The 17,104-nt window shown below is 40.4% G+C and overlaps 2 protein-coding genes across 4 annotated transcripts; one reads left to right on the forward strand and one right to left on the reverse strand.

Moving 5' to 3' along the window:
* Positions 1–4,556: 4,556 nt before the first annotated feature.
* Positions 4,557–12,654, reverse strand: LOC125898486 (uncharacterized). Of its 3 annotated transcripts, none has more exons than XM_049592296.1 (2): positions 12,566–12,654; positions 4,557–7,859 (listed from the first exon to the last, which is right to left on the reverse strand). In XM_049592296.1, the coding sequence occupies exon 2, from the start codon at positions 7,851–7,853 to the stop codon at positions 5,586–5,588; it is 2,268 nt and encodes a 755-aa protein (XP_049448253.1). In that variant the 5' UTR covers positions 7,854–7,859; positions 12,566–12,654; the 3' UTR covers positions 4,557–5,585. The 3 variants fall into 3 exon arrangements, with proteins under 3 accessions (XP_049448253.1, XP_049448251.1, XP_049448252.1); XM_049592294.1 differs by having other exon boundaries at positions 12,373–12,616; XM_049592295.1 differs by having other exon boundaries at positions 12,034–12,616.
* A 69-nt stretch (positions 12,655–12,723) lies between these two features.
* On the forward strand, positions 12,724–15,521 carry chmp1b (charged multivesicular body protein 1B). The gene is made up of 8 exons (XM_049592297.1): positions 12,724–12,886; positions 13,835–13,932; positions 14,032–14,178; positions 14,317–14,385; positions 14,481–14,588; positions 14,673–14,716; positions 14,964–15,036; positions 15,340–15,521. The coding sequence occupies exons 1-8, from the start codon at positions 12,871–12,873 to the stop codon at positions 15,382–15,384; spliced, it is 600 nt and encodes a 199-aa protein (XP_049448254.1). The 5' UTR covers positions 12,724–12,870; the 3' UTR covers positions 15,385–15,521.
* Positions 15,522–17,104: the final 1,583 nt, after the last annotated feature.

The raw sequence follows: 17,104 nt of genomic DNA on the forward strand, positions 1-17,104 counted from the left end.
CAAGGAACAAACAAGGTTGAGCTGTGACGCACCATGCTCCACCACACCTAGAAACTGCAGAGACGCCAGAGGATCATGGGAATTAAAATGCATCAATGCATAGAGAGCTAAAGGTTACTTTAAAGGGTGCTGAGGGGGCAAAGCAAAGTGTCATGTGTATATAGTGCTATTCAAAATAAATGTAGAAGAAAAGATGAGCAAATGTATAAATGAGCTGTGCTGTCACACCAAAAAACACCCAGATTATATATGTATTAAATCATTACTAAAAATCAGACCTACTTATTGGAATTCTCAGTGCTGATAATAGAATGTGACATTAAAGAATAGAGCTTTCACAATAGTGTGAATAGCTGATGCTCGGTTTCTGGGTCAGGTCAGAAAATATGGCCAGGTAAAGATTGTGTAAGACAGCCAAAGATTTGTCAGGATTAGAAACAGGATCAGGATTACATGATCTGTATGTATGCATGCATGAAAGCAGCATTAGATAAGTGATGCTGGTGTTTTTCATCAGAGAATTGGACGTCAGCAGAGGAATACCTAAATAGTGTGTATAGTCTACATGAAGCATTCAGAAACTACAAACCTATCAACCTTTACAAGACAACTCTCTAAGTAATGTAGAGTTGTTTTTTTTTGCAAATGTCCCAAGCAAAGAAATGAAGCTCACCCATGGTAAGAGCAGCCAGTTCATACAATGTTAAGTGTCCTCGATGTACCTAAGAAAAGGATAATCTTATAGTATGTCAGTGCTGAAGAGGACCAGCAGGAGAGTGGGTGTACAGGCTGATAAAGCATGTGGGCTTTGCAATGAATGAAGCTGTGAAAGTGCAAACATTTTTTACTTCCAAGTAAAACTCTAATGCTTTAAACAAACTCTTATTAACTTAACAAGTCCTTACTGACTTACTTTGTTTTGGACAGGAATGCAATTTACTTTAAGGTATGATTAAATTAAAATGTTAATATGTTTTAACCATACTGGATTCAGCACTCCTTCAAAATCAGACTTGTGAAGCCTTAACAGGAGATAGTATGACCATGCATGACCTTTTTCATCTTAGGTCATGCATGTGTATTACGATCAATTGCCAGTTTCTTAAAGGGACAGATCACCCCGTACTCAAAAATACATATTTCTGTAGTGTTGTTTATCAGTCTAAATTGTTTTGGTGTGAGTTACAGATTGTTGGAGATATCGGTTGTAGAGATGTCTGATTTCTCTCCAGTATACTGAGACTAGATGGCATTTGGCTTGTGGTAAAAAAAAAAATTAAATACATTTAGAAAACTCAACAGCAATGTCTCTTTCAAGAAATCATGACCTGGTTACTGAAGATAATCCACAAACCTTGTTTTGAGCAGTTTCATGTAGGAACTATTTTCTTTCTACCTACGTATACCTGCCAACTGTGTCACTGCGCAAAAGGAAGGGTGCATCTACTCATAAACAAGAGGCTTGGGCTTGTGAAAGCGCAAGATATAAGCATCAATGGCATCTTCCTTGTAACGTAGCTAGCTCAGCGGTGCTAGCAGTAAATGCACTATTCCTTCTGCGCTGTGGTACAATTGGTGGATGTAATTTGATCCAAAAACAAAAGTTCCTACATGAAACTGCTCACAATAAATTCTGTGGATTATCTTGAGTAACCGGTCATAATTTCTGGAAAGAGACATTGCTGTTGAGTTTTCAAATGTATTGTTTTGGCACTTTGAGCACCACAAGCCATCGAGTTCTATGATATTCAAGAGTAGGCAGACATCTACAGCTGATATCTCCTACACTCTGCAACCCACACCAAAACAGTTTAGACTGATAAGTATCATTACAGGTAAGAGGAAAAATATGTATATTTGTCCCTTTAATTATTTATCTCTGACCAGGGCCTGTTAAAGGGTTGTATACTTTGCATGCCAATAATGTTTCCATGGCACCAAGAAACCTACAGTACATATGACTGGATGATCCAACTACAGCTTAATGAACATGAAACTCTAACTCAATGGATGAGTCCAGACAAAGAGTGGTTGTGTTATATTTATTACCACAATAACACAACAATCTGAGCAACTAGATATCATAACAGGAATATTTTAATTTCTCTACTGGTGAAACAGTTCCATAACAATACACAACATACCCAAAAGTCTTGAGATAGATACGTCACTTTAAAGCTACATAGGGCACTACAGCACACAGTATTTAAGATGTCTTCAATATCTAGTCGGAGATTCACAAGCATGTCAGAAACACCATCATCAACTCAACAACAGCTATGTGCATTTACATTGTGCTTCAGTCTCAGATTTAGTGTGAACAGCCCACATATCCTAACCTGTGCTTAAATTGTCTCCTTTTTTAAATACTGAGTACATGTACTGTAGCTATGCATACACAATGAACAAACACACAGGGACAGAGTGCAATAACTGCTGGCTGCATTCGTAGACTGCTTGAATAATTTAAATGTGTAGTAACATTTTTGTAACACAACGGCAGGCAAAACCCCGACAGAACATTCACTACGTCCACTACAACAAACAACTGTCACCATGTAAAACACACAGGAAATCTATTCGGCCTGTTGGAGATGGGGAAAAACAGAATTTAACATGCTCTCAGCATTTTTAGCAGAAAAACAAGACAGCCAAGGCTTTCTTTCAAATGTGGTGTTTCTCTGTTTGATATAATGCAGGGGGGGATTCAGGGAGATTTGGCCACAACTGCCAGTTTATAACTTCTAACACCATGCTATAATGTTACGATGCAAAAGCATGCCTGAACACTCCCCAACACACCAATATCTGTCACTGATACAAAGTGTGGTTATAATTGTAACGGGCTGTAGGAAAATTATTAGGGTGGAGAGGGGGTCAGAATTTCTCTTTTGTCTTGTCCTAAATTTATATTTTTCAGCTTTATTTTGCATTGTAGGTAGTTGCAAAAATAAACTTTTAATGTTCAAAGGTAACGTTTAAGGCCCCAAAAACATTTTCTTTTCATTGTGAGAGATGGGGTCCTTCTATTTTCTGCCCAAGTTTGAACAGTTTTTCAAAGATGTCTATTTATCTGATTTTGTCATTGCTATAGAGTGCTTCAGGATTGAGTCCTCACTTCCCTCATCTCAAAGTTAGTGGGTTTTTCTGAATGGGTTTTTGGTTACACGCCTGAAACAAGGTCTGTGCTTAACACAAGCTTTCATGTTTTGTTCTACGACATAAAACACATCAGTTAATATCCCACTGTGATTTTTGAAGCTTTTATGTGTCTTAAAAAGTGGTTAAATGAAACTACAGCACGCCATCACGCCGAACACAGCTTCACAGCCTCGTTGTGGTAGGAATGTAAAGTCATGTGACTGTAGTGTAGTTTGTTTATAGCCTAACGTTAGCTTTTTGCTGTTGGCGATTGCATTTAGGCTTCAAAATTTTAAAAAAGTAGTGTTAATTTGTGAAGATTTTCTTGTTGAACAAAACGTGTCAGTACCATAAATGTTTGTTGGCCACAGAACTTCTGCTATAAGCCAAAATTTTGACGAGGGAACCAGGGCCATGCTAACTTTTGCGTTGGACTGTAGAAAAACGTCATCCCTGGAGCATTCTATTCTTGATTGAAAAGAGTGCATTCATTTCTGCGAACCAGTTTGATTTAGCAACATTTGAATCAACATAGAGAGGTGAAGTCCCTCCCCTCCTGGTGGACCACCACAGGACATTTCTTCAGAAAAAAATATGTGCAGTAGCTAACAGCAAAAGACAAATAATTTTTTGATCCCCTTTATATTCTGCCATGAATTACAGAAGCTATATGATGTATGTCAATTTAAAAGATAATTTCACAAGTCAAGAAAGTTGCAGTTTGTCATTAAAGTGTTTCAGTATAATGCTGTGTTCCGTTTACCTGGAAAGTTGGAGGCTGGAAAACCAAGATGTTGTTAACAATACAAGTTCAAACCAGGTTAGCCAGTGTTTGCAAAACCAGTCAATAAGAATGCACTCTGTCATATTTTGCACATACAAACACCACAGCAATGTGTCCATAGATAGAAGTTGGACAGGACTGTGTGTGTGACTTTTGAGACACAAATAAGACAGAAGTCCTTATAAACAGTATATTTCAACAGCTTTAACTCAAGTTGAAATTTCTGACTGGGAACTCGGATATTGTGACTTTCCGGTGCAAATGGAACACAGAATACAGCATTAGAAAGAATAGCCACGTCACGTAAGTGATATCGAAGCTGTCTCTCTCATTGACAGTGTGCCATCTTGGATTTTGAGGTTTTGGTGAATTTTCTGACTGTTTCTGGCTGAAATTCGACTTTAAGAAGTTAAATTTCTGTATAAAACATCAGGTAACGTGACATTTACATGAGTGGAACACTAGCTAGCTATACAGCATTAGAAAGAATGAGACAAGAGATGAGGTTCACTTATGAGTTTCACACTATTTTTAACAGTACTACAACAAACCTACAACAAACTGCAACTTTATTGACTTAAATTATCTCTTAATTTCATATATAATAATTGAGAAGGAATAAAAAAAAAAAAAAAGACTTGTCTCACCATAGACTACCGTACACATTTTTTCCAAAATAAGGTCTCATGGGGGACACCAGAAGGGGAGGGACTTCATCGCTCTTTGTGTTGAGCTGATGTGCTGTTTGCCTACGTGCCTAACCATTGTCAATCAAATCTGATCACTTAGTTAAACCCTAATTAATGATGAATAAAGATGTATTCCCAATTTTAACTTTGGTTGTTGCTTATTTTGTCATGAAGTGTTTGGAGGCTTAAATAACCCTCCAGCAGGAAACATGAAATTCAGCCCCCCTCACCTTCCCAATAGTTTTTGGCCCAAATGGAACCAAACCTTAGATCTCTTGTTTCTGCCTTTCAAATTAGGTGTTCACATTCACAAATATAGAACTTATGATATCATGGAAATACCACAGTAAATTTTGTCTAATGTACGCCCTCGATAAATGGTGTCCTATTTCTATACAGTGAATACACAGGTACAGTCACGTGCTGAAATTTATTCCACAGAGACTGATGATTCACAAAACAGCTATATGAGGTTTTAACCCCACAGAAACGTTAAGGATTTATCATTATTCAAACTTCAACCAAATCAAGATTGCTGCTGCCAACAGGTTTTTCATAGATTATGTTTTTATATGTTGAAGTGTATCTTCAAGCCATAGAGAATTGTTGTATTACAATGTTCTCCTCAACAGGGGACGGTGACCAATATAGAGCCCTTTCAAAGCTGAGCTCAACAAAGTCCCTCCATTTCGATGAAAACCTCTCTACCAGCCCTCTGAAAAATGGGCTCTTAGCATTTCCTTGCTTTCCAAAAGTGTTCGTCTTGAAAGGGTCAAATGCTTTGCCTCCAGACCCCTTTCAGTTCTGAACTTTCATGATCTTGCAGGTCATAAGCAGGAGGGGTTTCAAAGCATCAAACAACACTGCGCCCGTGGATGCCTGTTGTTGTTAAAACTTCCATTTTTGCCTCTGCTTGCAGAGCACCATGCTAAAAGCAGCCTCCATGCCTCCCTGTGGGCAGGTCACTGTAGCTACACCAGACCAGTCTGCATGTGGACGTGTAACGGGTAGGGGTGGTAGACGAGTGGGGGCTGGGCCTGGGTAATGAAGTAGCTGCTGTAAATTGGCTCTGTCATATACGGAGCTGGCTGATAGAAACATGTGACATTGGCCGTGTTGGGGATCGCATTCTGCTCACCTAGCACCCTGAGAGCCAGGACTGTGATCATATTCAGTGTCTGTCTCCTCTCGTGTCCCATCAAACACACCGTGCTCTCATCTATCACACGCCGCAGGGTCATCAGGTAGTCGTACTTGCTCGTCTCCTCGTTGCCAATGAAATGGCATTGCAAGTAGGCTTCAATCTTCCGTTGCTGCTCACTCACGTCAGGGAAGTCGATGAAGAAGCGGGAGCACATGTATCGCTCCAAGGACTTGATCTCTGTCTCGCTGGCTGGTCTGAAGTTCCTCACGAGCAGGTCGCTGTATTTTAGCAGGCCCCCTCCTCGGATCTCCTCTGGGTTGTGGGTGGCGATGAGGCGGTGGCGGAGGTGGTCCATCGCCTGGTCAAAGTCTCCATACATGCACTCTGCTTCGACTGTGATGGCGGGCCCCCCTACTGCCCCACCCCATGAGCTTGCCGCGCACCTGTCTGGGACAGTGTCCGCCAGCTCAGGTGTTTGCTCATTGATCTGAGGCTGTGCATTTGCAGCATGAGGGTAGCTTTGAGTCTCTGAATCAGGAGGCTTTTTTGAGTGTTTTGGCTTCACAGTTTGTTCCGCAGGTTCATGCAAGCCATCCTGACGTGTACTGGCTGGACTGCATGTGGGAGCTGTAAGGGTGTCTAAGGTCTCTGGCTTGGTGGCTGGAACATTTGAGCCATGTACTTGAGCTCCGTCCAGCAAAGGAGGCTTTGGCTGAAGTGGTTTGGGTATTTCTATGGGTGGAAACAGCTGTGTAGTAAGATCTGACAAATCAGTCAGTAAAGACCATTTCTCTGGCTTACTGATCATCTTCCTCGACATTTTCCTTTGTAATTTTGGTGAGGGGCAATAGTCTGGTACAATGTCTTGTGATGCGCTGCAAGTTTTCTTCGCTGGAGGAGGAAAGGAAAATTCAAGATGTGGATCCTGTAGGTTTGAGGTATTTTCAGTCCTGCAGCTTACAGAGTCAACTTTGAACTGAGTAATTTCTGCACAATGGACTTTTCCCTGCGGAGCTGACTTTTCTGCTGATTGGGAAGCTTGTGACGCAGAAAGCTCTTCATCACTCTGTTGCTTTAAACATGCATGTGTCATCAGCGGATCCCTGACATCTGTTAATAAAGTTTTAGGGGGTGAAACTAAAGGATAAACGCTGTGAAACTGTCCTTTCTCTCCTCCATTTTCTTCACATAGCTCAAACACAATGTCCTCCTCTGAATGAACTTCATCTATTTCATCCACTTCCTCCGGCTGTAAGATAATGCTCTCAGGTCCTAACACCTCCTGTGCCTCATGCTTTCCATCCACATGCTCAGCCTCTGCACATGGAAGTTCTTTCTCAAGCAAAGAAACTGCTTCATCCTGGCATGGACTCTCTCCACTGGAGTCTTTTTTGACATCCGCTTTAACATCCCGAGGGATGCTTGAATTTTCTTGCTCTTTCTTTTCATCCTCATTGTCTCTTTTTGACAAACTCCCAGCATTCATTGCCAACTTTCCTCCTTGTTTCCTTTCAGTCTCCCAGTAAGACTCCAGCATACGGTCCAATATAATCTGGAAGGAGTCCACGCTGAACTCAAACTGTCTTCGAAGGGAGCTGACAAATCTGAGCCCCACCGTTTTAGCTCTATTGTTAGAAAGCGAGATGAGGCTCCATCTGTCATGCTCGTTGAAAACTTTCACCATCTTTTGCACGTATGCCTCCTTCATTGTCAGGCAGGTGATCTTGCGTCTGTTCACTCCACAAGGGAGGAGGTCTCGTAGGCTGCCCAGCACCACCTCCTTTATCACCTGGAGGTCTTCCTGTCTGGGCAGCTCCACTCCAAAAATGATGTCTAAATCTCTATAGCCCAGGCCGTTATCCCTCACCAGGACATGGCTGGCAGTCGCGCCATTAAGCCGTATATCTTTCACCTGGATGTCTCTTTCGACCAGCCGATCCTTCACCACACGAATGATGTCTTTCGCTCTCACCTGCAGAGTGGGAAAATTTCCTCGTCCGTGGATGGGGATGACCTCAGTCAAGACCTTGTCCAGGGCTTGGATTTGCTCAAGGCTCAAGTTGTGGAACCTCTTCTCCGTCTGAAGCTCCATCATCCTCACCTGTGAAACAGAGGTCTGACATATGTATCACATTGTGGCTCATGTGAGGATTAATGGCCAGTGAAAAATTTAAGTAGCACAACAAAGAAGAAAACATGTTATTTTCTGAGAATAACATAATCCATCATCTTTGCCCTTTTGTCCTCTGTGCAATATGCCCTTTTCAAATGGCAATGTGCACAGGAAAACTTTTTGTCTTGAAGCACTGACTGTATCATCCCAGCACCTTGTCTACATCCTTATCCTTTACAATGATTTTCATTCATTTGTTAACTTGAAAGTCAAGGCCTTCACACATTTAGCATTTGCTCTTTTGTTTTTGTTTTCCTGATCCTAAAAGTCTCAAACGCAGTCAAACAAATTTACTGACTGTGCTGAGGGTATTTGTCAGAGATATTTTCACCCTCATTCCTCTCTAAAATGCGCTCCGCTCTGTGACACTGTTTATCAGCTAGATTTGAAATACAGTCACTGCTCTGGTTTTCGTCAACATTTAGCATAAAGGGCAGCAATATGGTTAAAGTGAGCCCTGAAGACTGAGTGATGCTGCCACTGGGTGGTATGGCAAAGTCATAGGCAAAGTGAATGCTTGACGCACAAGTGACGCACTGTAATTAATTTAATTTTCCCATGTTAGACACGTCTGTGCACTTGCACAAGATAATTCAACAAGCAACAGATTTATCTGTGTAATGCAAATAAAAATGTGTTCACATATTTATTTCTTAAACCCATCATGACAGAAATAACTAAGGGATGGTTGTCATGATAACAGATAACTGCTTCAGCCAATCTAATGCAGACAACAAACTTCGATGATGTGACTGGTTAAGCTGTAAAATAACAACCCCATGCATTATGAGTTTTGAGATGGACTTCGATCATATACATTCCAGTTCTAGTCTACGTCACTAGCTGTTTCCTCCATGATCACGCGCCCGTCCGCTGGTTGCAGGTGACTCACCTGTCTGTCATTCACTGGCTGACAGCTGCAAGGACAATCTGGTTGATAGATCTTTAAAGGACAGGCTGGACCTGTCTATCTATTGCACCTGTGTATAAGCTCTCTCTCTTTGGTACAAGTGCTGAATCTAAGCTTGTCATACCAAACAGGGCGTATAATGCTGTGGTTGTACACTAAGCCGCATGATGTTGCTAATAAACAGTGACGTGCTTATTCCTGCTGTTATAATGTGACAAAATTCTATTTGTAAGAGGAAAATGGGCTCATTATCATTAATGCACACTGACTCACTCACTGCTGAGCCTATGGCTAGTGGGCTTTAAAGGACCTTCATAGTCTCATACCATGGCAACATAGGGTTCAGGGATCAGTTAAGGATCCTCAGGGTGTTTTGACAGATAAATACTCCCATTATCCCGTATACTACAGTGCTTTTCTTTTATTTTTTAAAAGGAAGAGATTATACTTCTCAGTAATGTTTTTTCTGTGAGGCAATTCATTTTATTACATTTTTGCCCGTGGTTGTGCTATTCATTTATTTATTTTAATCTGTTGCTTCACCATACTAAAGGTAGCTGAATCTGTGCATTTCCCCTAAGGCTTGGCAGAAAATGGGACGATGCACCAACTTTAAGGTCATCAGATTAATGATGCAATAAATATCACCTAAGATTATTATTATTATATACCCACATAGTATTGTTGTGGGAAAGGTCTTACAATTTCTATTAACATCCTTATTATACACCTAAAAAATTATGGTTAAATGCCATTAATCAGACGGTGATACCAAGTATATGCCAAATGTATTAAAGGTCCACTGTGTAGGATTTAGGTACCTTGGAAATCCAGAGTTCTCGCGAGAGCACAATTTGAATTTGCTCAGCGAGTAACTCTGGCAATCAGTAATGATGCTTATTACCCATGCCGTTGGAACCAAGCTGCACCAATCACATCGGTGTATCTGATATAGGCGGGCCAGAGGCGAGCTAAACAGATGACGACAGCGCTGCGACAACGAAGTTCGGAATCAGTCAGTAAACATTGCAAGATGGCTACGGATGAACACCAGTTGTTTGAAACAGCTTTGGCCACTACAATGAATGAGTTAGACTTGGCTTTTTCTCTAAAAGAAGAACAGAAGACGGCGCTCGAGTCTTTCTTTTGCAAGAAGGACATTTTTGCTGTTTTGCCGACCAGATACGGCAAGAGTCTAATCTACCAGTTAGCTCCGCTGGTAGCTAAGCGTATACGTCACCCCGTGTATTGTTCTGATTGGTCGTAGTGTTATCCAGTTGCGTGCAGTGATATTTACAAACGCCTGCCTGGTGCCGCCCCTCGAGTTGGGCCATTTGCATTACTCATGGCCAGACCCTAAATCTTTCTAGATTTGGATCTGGATTTCCAGGCTAAGATTTAGGGGGGGTATTGGCAAAAATAGAATAAAATATAATAAGTATGTTTTCTGTAGTGTAATCACATGAAAGTAAGAATCGTTGAGTTTTTGTTATTTTAAAATGAGACGTTTGTATCTACATCAGGAGTGGGTCTTCATGTACAGGGATCGCCATGTTGCACTGCTATGTTTCTACAGGAGTCCAGAATGGACAAACCAAATGCTGGCTCTACATAGGTCCATACGGTTTTTGCATCAGCCACCATAGTTAGCAGCTCCTCCATAACAAAAGCATCAGAATAAACACTATTTTTTCTATGTACAACTGTTTTAATCAGTGTTTTTGCTGGTTTAAATCACCCAATCTGTTTGTTTTTGGAGAGGAGGAGACCTCTGTGGATAATTCAGCTCCCGGTAAAAACCACCTGAAAGCTGAATCTTAATTTTCAGAGAAAAAAGGTGAGCGTACATTAGCAGGTGCCGGGCTAGTGGCGTATGTCTTGTCCAACATGCCAAACAGCGTAGAAGAAACCCTGATTTGCACTGTAAAACTGCTATATTTAGTGTTTTTGCTGGTGTAAATCACCTGATCTGTTTGTTTTGGAGAGGAAGAGACCTCTGTGGATAAAAAACTCCTGAACAATAAAAACTAAAGGCTTCAGCTTGTTGCACTCTGCAACCTGCACTGCTAGATGCCACTAAATCTGGAATTTCTCAATTGTGGGATCAATAAAGGTGTATCTTATCTTATCCCCCTAACTCTTACACACTGCTCCTTTAAGCAGTGATTTGAAATGATCGTCTAAATCTGTAGCATATATTGTTCTGTTATTTGTTTTAGTAATTATTCTTATATTATTTTGGCATTTTTTAGATATAGTCTGGATAAAGAGAGAGGATAGTGCAAGTGTTGCATTTAATGAATTACATTCAGTATAGCCAAAGCTTAATGTAAATACTTTAAAAAAATATATTATTTATGTCAGAGAAAAAAAATAGCTAACCATGTTGATCTTATAGTTTTCAAGTTGTCCTGGTCAAGTGATGCACTGTAAACAGCGCCTGATCATCTGCTGGGTGCACAGTGTGTGAGCAGCCCACTACATCCTCAGCCTGTGTTAGTATTTAGCGGTCATCAGTGTAAATGCAGTCAGTGGCAGTATAACTCGGGGCACAGGGAAGCATGGCCCACAGCAGCCTCTAGTGAATCTCAGGGGTTACATCAGCTCGGTCCTGCAGCAGGACTGCTCCTCTGCCACTTCTTTATAGATAAGACTATATGAGTCATACAGCCCCTGAATGAAGCATCACTCGTTGGCTCTCCTGGATTATGTCCCTGTGCGCAAAGAAACGACACAAAATGCACCACTTCAGGTGGCGTTTGGGTGGTGAAATTCATAAAATATTTAAACACTGAGCCTGGTGAGTAGATAAGAGCTTGCACATTACAGACAGTAATGTTAAGCCTATAGGTTGTCGTGATCTGGATGCATACATATTGGTAGACATTTTTAAACACTCCTATGACCAACAACATTTTGCACAGGCCACTTTTGTTCTTTGATGTTTAAACTCAAAATGCATGTTTCAACTATAACTAAAGCTTAGTTCAAAACGAGCCCAGCATCTGTATTTTATGGTGCATTTACACTCGTCACTAGACAAAGATGCAGGTCACAAGTTGGCAGACTATAAGCAAAGGTACAGGCTAATATTAGGGGCAATATGCTGGAGGAAAAGATCAGTAACGTTAACTGCGTTTCAGCAGAATGAGACACAATAATACAACATCCGCACATTTAAGAAAAACTCACCTGGTTTGTTGCCAAATTAAAATGGAAAGTAACGCCAGAGTAGCAAAAACAAGACAAGCAAAAATCCCCAATGAGATATCCAACAGGTTTATCCGTTGGAGAGGTTGATGCTGAAGTTAACACGGACAGTTTCCTCTCAGCACAGGAGCACTGTTTCCATGGCAATCAGGCGTCACGAAATTTACGGTAAATCACGACGCTCCGGTCTCTCTCTTTAACCAGCAAGTGACAACCTCTCAAGTTTGAAACAGACCAGGAATATCAGGGCTATCCAAACGCATCTTAACAGTTTGATAAAGTTTTATTGGTGGAGCACAGCGACGTGTCAGGCTGAACTACCTGCGTGCCACCGCACTGCCGAGCTGTTGCGGGGTGAACATCACACCAGACGGGGTGAGTCATCCTCTCTCCCCGCCGTGATCCACACCGTAAATCTAATCATCAATCAACCGCTTTCACCGCCCACAACTCCGCCGGTACACCGCCACATACACTTTTATCCGACTGTAGTTACTCACAAAACAATACTAACCTGCGTTTAGATATAAAAAGTGTCCTTTAAATGTAGCCGGTTAGTTTTTTTTTCTTTTTCATTCACATTTTGCAATGAGGAGGGGGGCAGCTTCCTCGTGACGTCATATGGAATACCGTCACCACGTGACGCTTACGTCGTTCATATTTTGGTAAGACACCAGGAAGTGCGGAAGAAAGCGAACACCGAAACCCGAAAGGCTGAAGTTTCACCGACTGATTTTGCCTTTTTAAAACTACTTTTTCGCTCACTGTCCGTGAAGGTTTTTTTGTGTATTTGTTGGAGTCACCAAGAGTCGCCTCAAGATGCCAAACATGGAAAGTATCCTTTTAAAAACAGCGGTGAGAAAAGGGACGTAAGACTGGGGTAACGTCAATATAGGGCTTAAAGACGGAACATAACAACAAGACTGATATAGCCTATGGCGTGACAGACATCTGAAGCATGACCAAGTAGGTTAGATATTTACTAAAGACACGAGTGCTGCCTTATTTAACTACCTGAATGTCTTCCTATCAGTTTCAGTCGCCATTGACGGGACAGAGCTGGATTGAAGGCCTTGGCAGTTACATTGCTAATGGCTGAAAATACCCAACACCAGACACTTAGCGGTTTACAGGTTGTTTGTGTTGTCAGGGTGTTAGTAAATACTCCAAATGTTAAAGTAAATAGCTCTGTTTTCACCACATCATCTTTTTATGACTGTTCCTAATTTAACACAGAATTAAACAGCCGTAAATAAATAGGAAACTCCAAAATACCTGTTACATAACCTGCATGTGTCACTGCCTGTCTACTCAGTCAAGAGTAACTGTAAATATCAGACTATGTGCCTATTAACTGAGCTGCAACTATGAATTTAGAATTAATGTATTGTCAGATAATTAATTGGCAACTATTTTAACTACTTTAAATGCTCGATTTAGTTATTATCTTAAGCAGAAAAATGTGAGAATTTGATGCTTGTTTTTATCATACATGATGATAAACTGAAAAGCTTTCGATTTTTGGAGTTGATGAGATAAAACATACCATTTACGTCACCTTGGACTCTGGTAGTTATACAGGGCATGTGTCACTGCTTTCTGACAGCTTATTGACAAAACGATTAATTGATCAATAGAGAAAATAATTTGCAGGTTAATTGTTAATGACAAAAATCATTAGTTGCAGCCCTAATTATATATAACAACACCTTTATGAGGAAGATAAATACACATGCTTGTTGTGTTTGTTTGGACTTTGTTCTTTTTTAACCTGATATCACAGAACAGCTCTTCAACCTAAAGTTTGCTGCCAAAGAACTTCAGAGAAATTCCAAAAAATGTGACAAAGAGGAAAAACTGGAGAAGGCTAAAGTCAAGAAAGTAAGTTGCACTTCTGAGGCAGCACATTATGAAAGCCCACTGGCTTTTTTTGGCTGCAGAACATTTTACTGAACCACGTTACTTTTGTTTTGTCTGTAGGCCATCCAGAAGGGGAATATGGAAGTGGCGAGAATCCATGCAGAGAACGCCATCAGACAGAAGAACCAGTCTGTGAACTTTCTCAGGATGAGCGCTCGGGTAGATGCAGTTGCAGCGAGGGTCCAAACTGCAGTTACAATGAACCAGGTACCATGAAAAATGGGTCACTGCATGCTGCTATAGGGCTAGAAGATCAGTTACAGGCTGAAGAGTGGCATTTTAGACTAAAAAAGGTTTGTTGTTGTCATTTTAATTATGTTTTATGTTATTTTTTTTATTTGTCAGGTCACAAAGTCTATGGCTGGAGTGGTGAAAGGCATGGATGCCACTCTGAAATCCATGAATCTGGAAAAGGTAGAGTGACGTTTAATTGTGTGTAATTGTCCTAACAGTTGGTAACAAACTCCTCTGAGTTGTAAAACATTGTCTCCATCCCTCTTTTTTCCCAGATTTCAGGGCTCATGGAGAGATTTGAGCGCCAGTTTGAAACTCTGGATGTTCAGACAGCCCATATGGAGGACACCATGAGCAGCACAACAACACTCACAACACCACAGGTACATTTCTCTGCTCTACTCTTAAAATCTTTCTTGTTGTGTTGTAAGACAAACATTCACTGTAAATCTATTGTGTGTTTTCAGAATCAAGTGGAGTCACTGATGCATGAAATGGCTGATGAAGCAGGGTAATCTTTTAATTTTTTGTCTCAAGATCCTTTTTAAGATTATTTTAAATCACACATGCAGGTATATGGTATTCATTTTAGAGTGCAGGCCAAGGTTAAAATGTAAATATGGTTGTTATTTCAAAGAATGTGATAGACATTAATCATTGAAAATTGTTTTAGAAAGTATTATTCAGTACAATGTGAGCAGAGATATTGTGTTAATACAAGAATAAGGTTTGAATGTTGGTGTGTGCATCGTGTTTAGATTGGACCTGAACATGGAGCTCCCTCAGGGACAGACTGGATCAGTGGGTACCAGCGTGGCCTCTGCAGAACAGGTACACCTGCAAACCTGGTGTTAAAGTTTGCTACAGTTAAACATAAAAACAACACATAAAAAAGTTAACAGAAACCAGATCGTTTGTAGCATTTTAAAACAAGGGTTTATCGCAAAGACTGAGTGATAAAGACAGGAAATGTGATTACAGAAAGTGCCCAAATCTCTGTATTTGTCAAACAAAGACTTTAAAACTGCAGCATTTGCAAGAAGTTTAATGGAACAGATTCTCTTAATAACCCTGGTTCTTCTCTCACTGTCATCTTCCTCACTAATGCTTATCTCTGCTCTCTCTTGTCCGAAGGATGAACTGTCGCAAAGGCTCGCCAAACTCCGAGACCAAATGTGAAGGACGACTGCAGTGGACTGGCACTGTCATGCAGAGTTCCAGAACACTACCTGAATATTACTCCCACACACACACCTTTTATTTACATCATGTCTCTTCTCCTCTTTACATCTTGTGTGTCTCTGTCGAGGAGCTACTGTATCATTGTTTGTTTGTTTTCTCTCGAGTAATGAGCCTCAGTGGTTGTGTGTGTATAATAACTTTTGGATTCTGTAAACTAACAGAAATACTAGTTATGGAAAATGTATATTTCTTAAATATACATATTACCCACACAGGAGATCTAATGTAACTTTATTGTTTAATATGTATACTTAAGAACGTCATACATTTTCTTACAAATATGGAGCGTGGCTCTCAATATCTCCCTGTATTTATAGGCCAATTTCATAAAGTTGAGGTGGAAAAGATGAAGACTTTGGACAATAGAATTCTTTTTTTGTTCATACCTGCATGAGTGCAGAAGACATATATGTATTTTTCCTTCTTGGTTTCAGAGTGTGAAAGACCTTCCCACTTACTGTTGAACTGACTTATGTTTAGATTTATTTCATTTTACTTCTGAGGAATATTTTAAGAAGATACCAGATGATTAGCCCGTGTGTTTGTCTGGTCATCTTCAGTACTTTCACTGATCATTTGGGAAGGGGTTACAGTTTGGAGATTACAAACAGTAAGTAAACAATAAAATTTTATAATGCTTTTATCTCTTTGCCTTTTCAATAAATTAATTTTAGTCATTTCATATACATTTCTATTTCATCCATCTTGAAAAATACACAAAACTGCAGAGACATGATGTATATCTTTGGGGGAGACTGCAGTGTGTTTTCATGTTGAAGTATTGGCACCAGCTGTTTGGGTGGTGAAGAGGAAATGAAGGGTCTCATTAATCAGCATTATGTAGGTGCCAATATTTGCAGAAAATATATGCCATCCAACTGATGAATATCCTCAGAGAACCAGAAGAATAACTGCTGAGACTATAAGTGCATTCAAGAGAAGATTTTGTCAGCTTTTTGCCACAAATAACCATAATATAAATATGTATTATAATCATATAGAAGATGACATCAAGTATTTCAGGTGTGCGTCAAGTGGCTCTCCTCATTTTGGTGTGTTATTTCTGGGTGACTTTCATTCACCCATCAACCTTAAGTAGTCAAGTGGTCCAGACTAGCTGCTCTCTGTCTTCACCCTCTGTCTGTTGCCACTGTGTGCCTCTTGGTAATCATAGCTCCTTTCAAGAGGAAGTCCTCATTTCAAACCTTCTTTAGATGTGCTGCCACACTGCATGCAGATGAAATCAAACTTAATCCATCACTGTGGGCTCTAAAAAGTCTCTCTGTGTATGGAAAACACATCTCTGTACAAAATGCCACTGGCCTTTGGGTAGGTTGTTTATTAAAGTGTACCATGGTCATGGTATTAAGTGCATGAATTTGGAGAGATTCTTTAGCCTAAGTAAACAGCACAGATAAAGTAGGTGAAAACATGGAAAATCTTGCAGTGTTGGTCTACAACTGCTCATTATTTATTTCACTGGTCTTTTTACTTTCACAGAGTGGTGGTCAAACAGCACACTTTGCTCCTTAAATGTTGCCATACAGTCTGCCCAGCACCCAGACACACGCATACAGTTTGCACACAGTCTGTAAATATAAAAGCAGTGAACGAGGTGTTGAGAGAGAGATTGCACTGAGTTACAGAAGCTAGTGGA

Source organism: Epinephelus fuscoguttatus, linkage group LG12, assembly GCF_011397635.1.
Source record: "Epinephelus fuscoguttatus linkage group LG12, E.fuscoguttatus.final_Chr_v1".
Classification (NCBI taxonomy): domain Eukaryota; kingdom Metazoa; phylum Chordata; class Actinopteri; order Perciformes; family Serranidae; genus Epinephelus; species Epinephelus fuscoguttatus.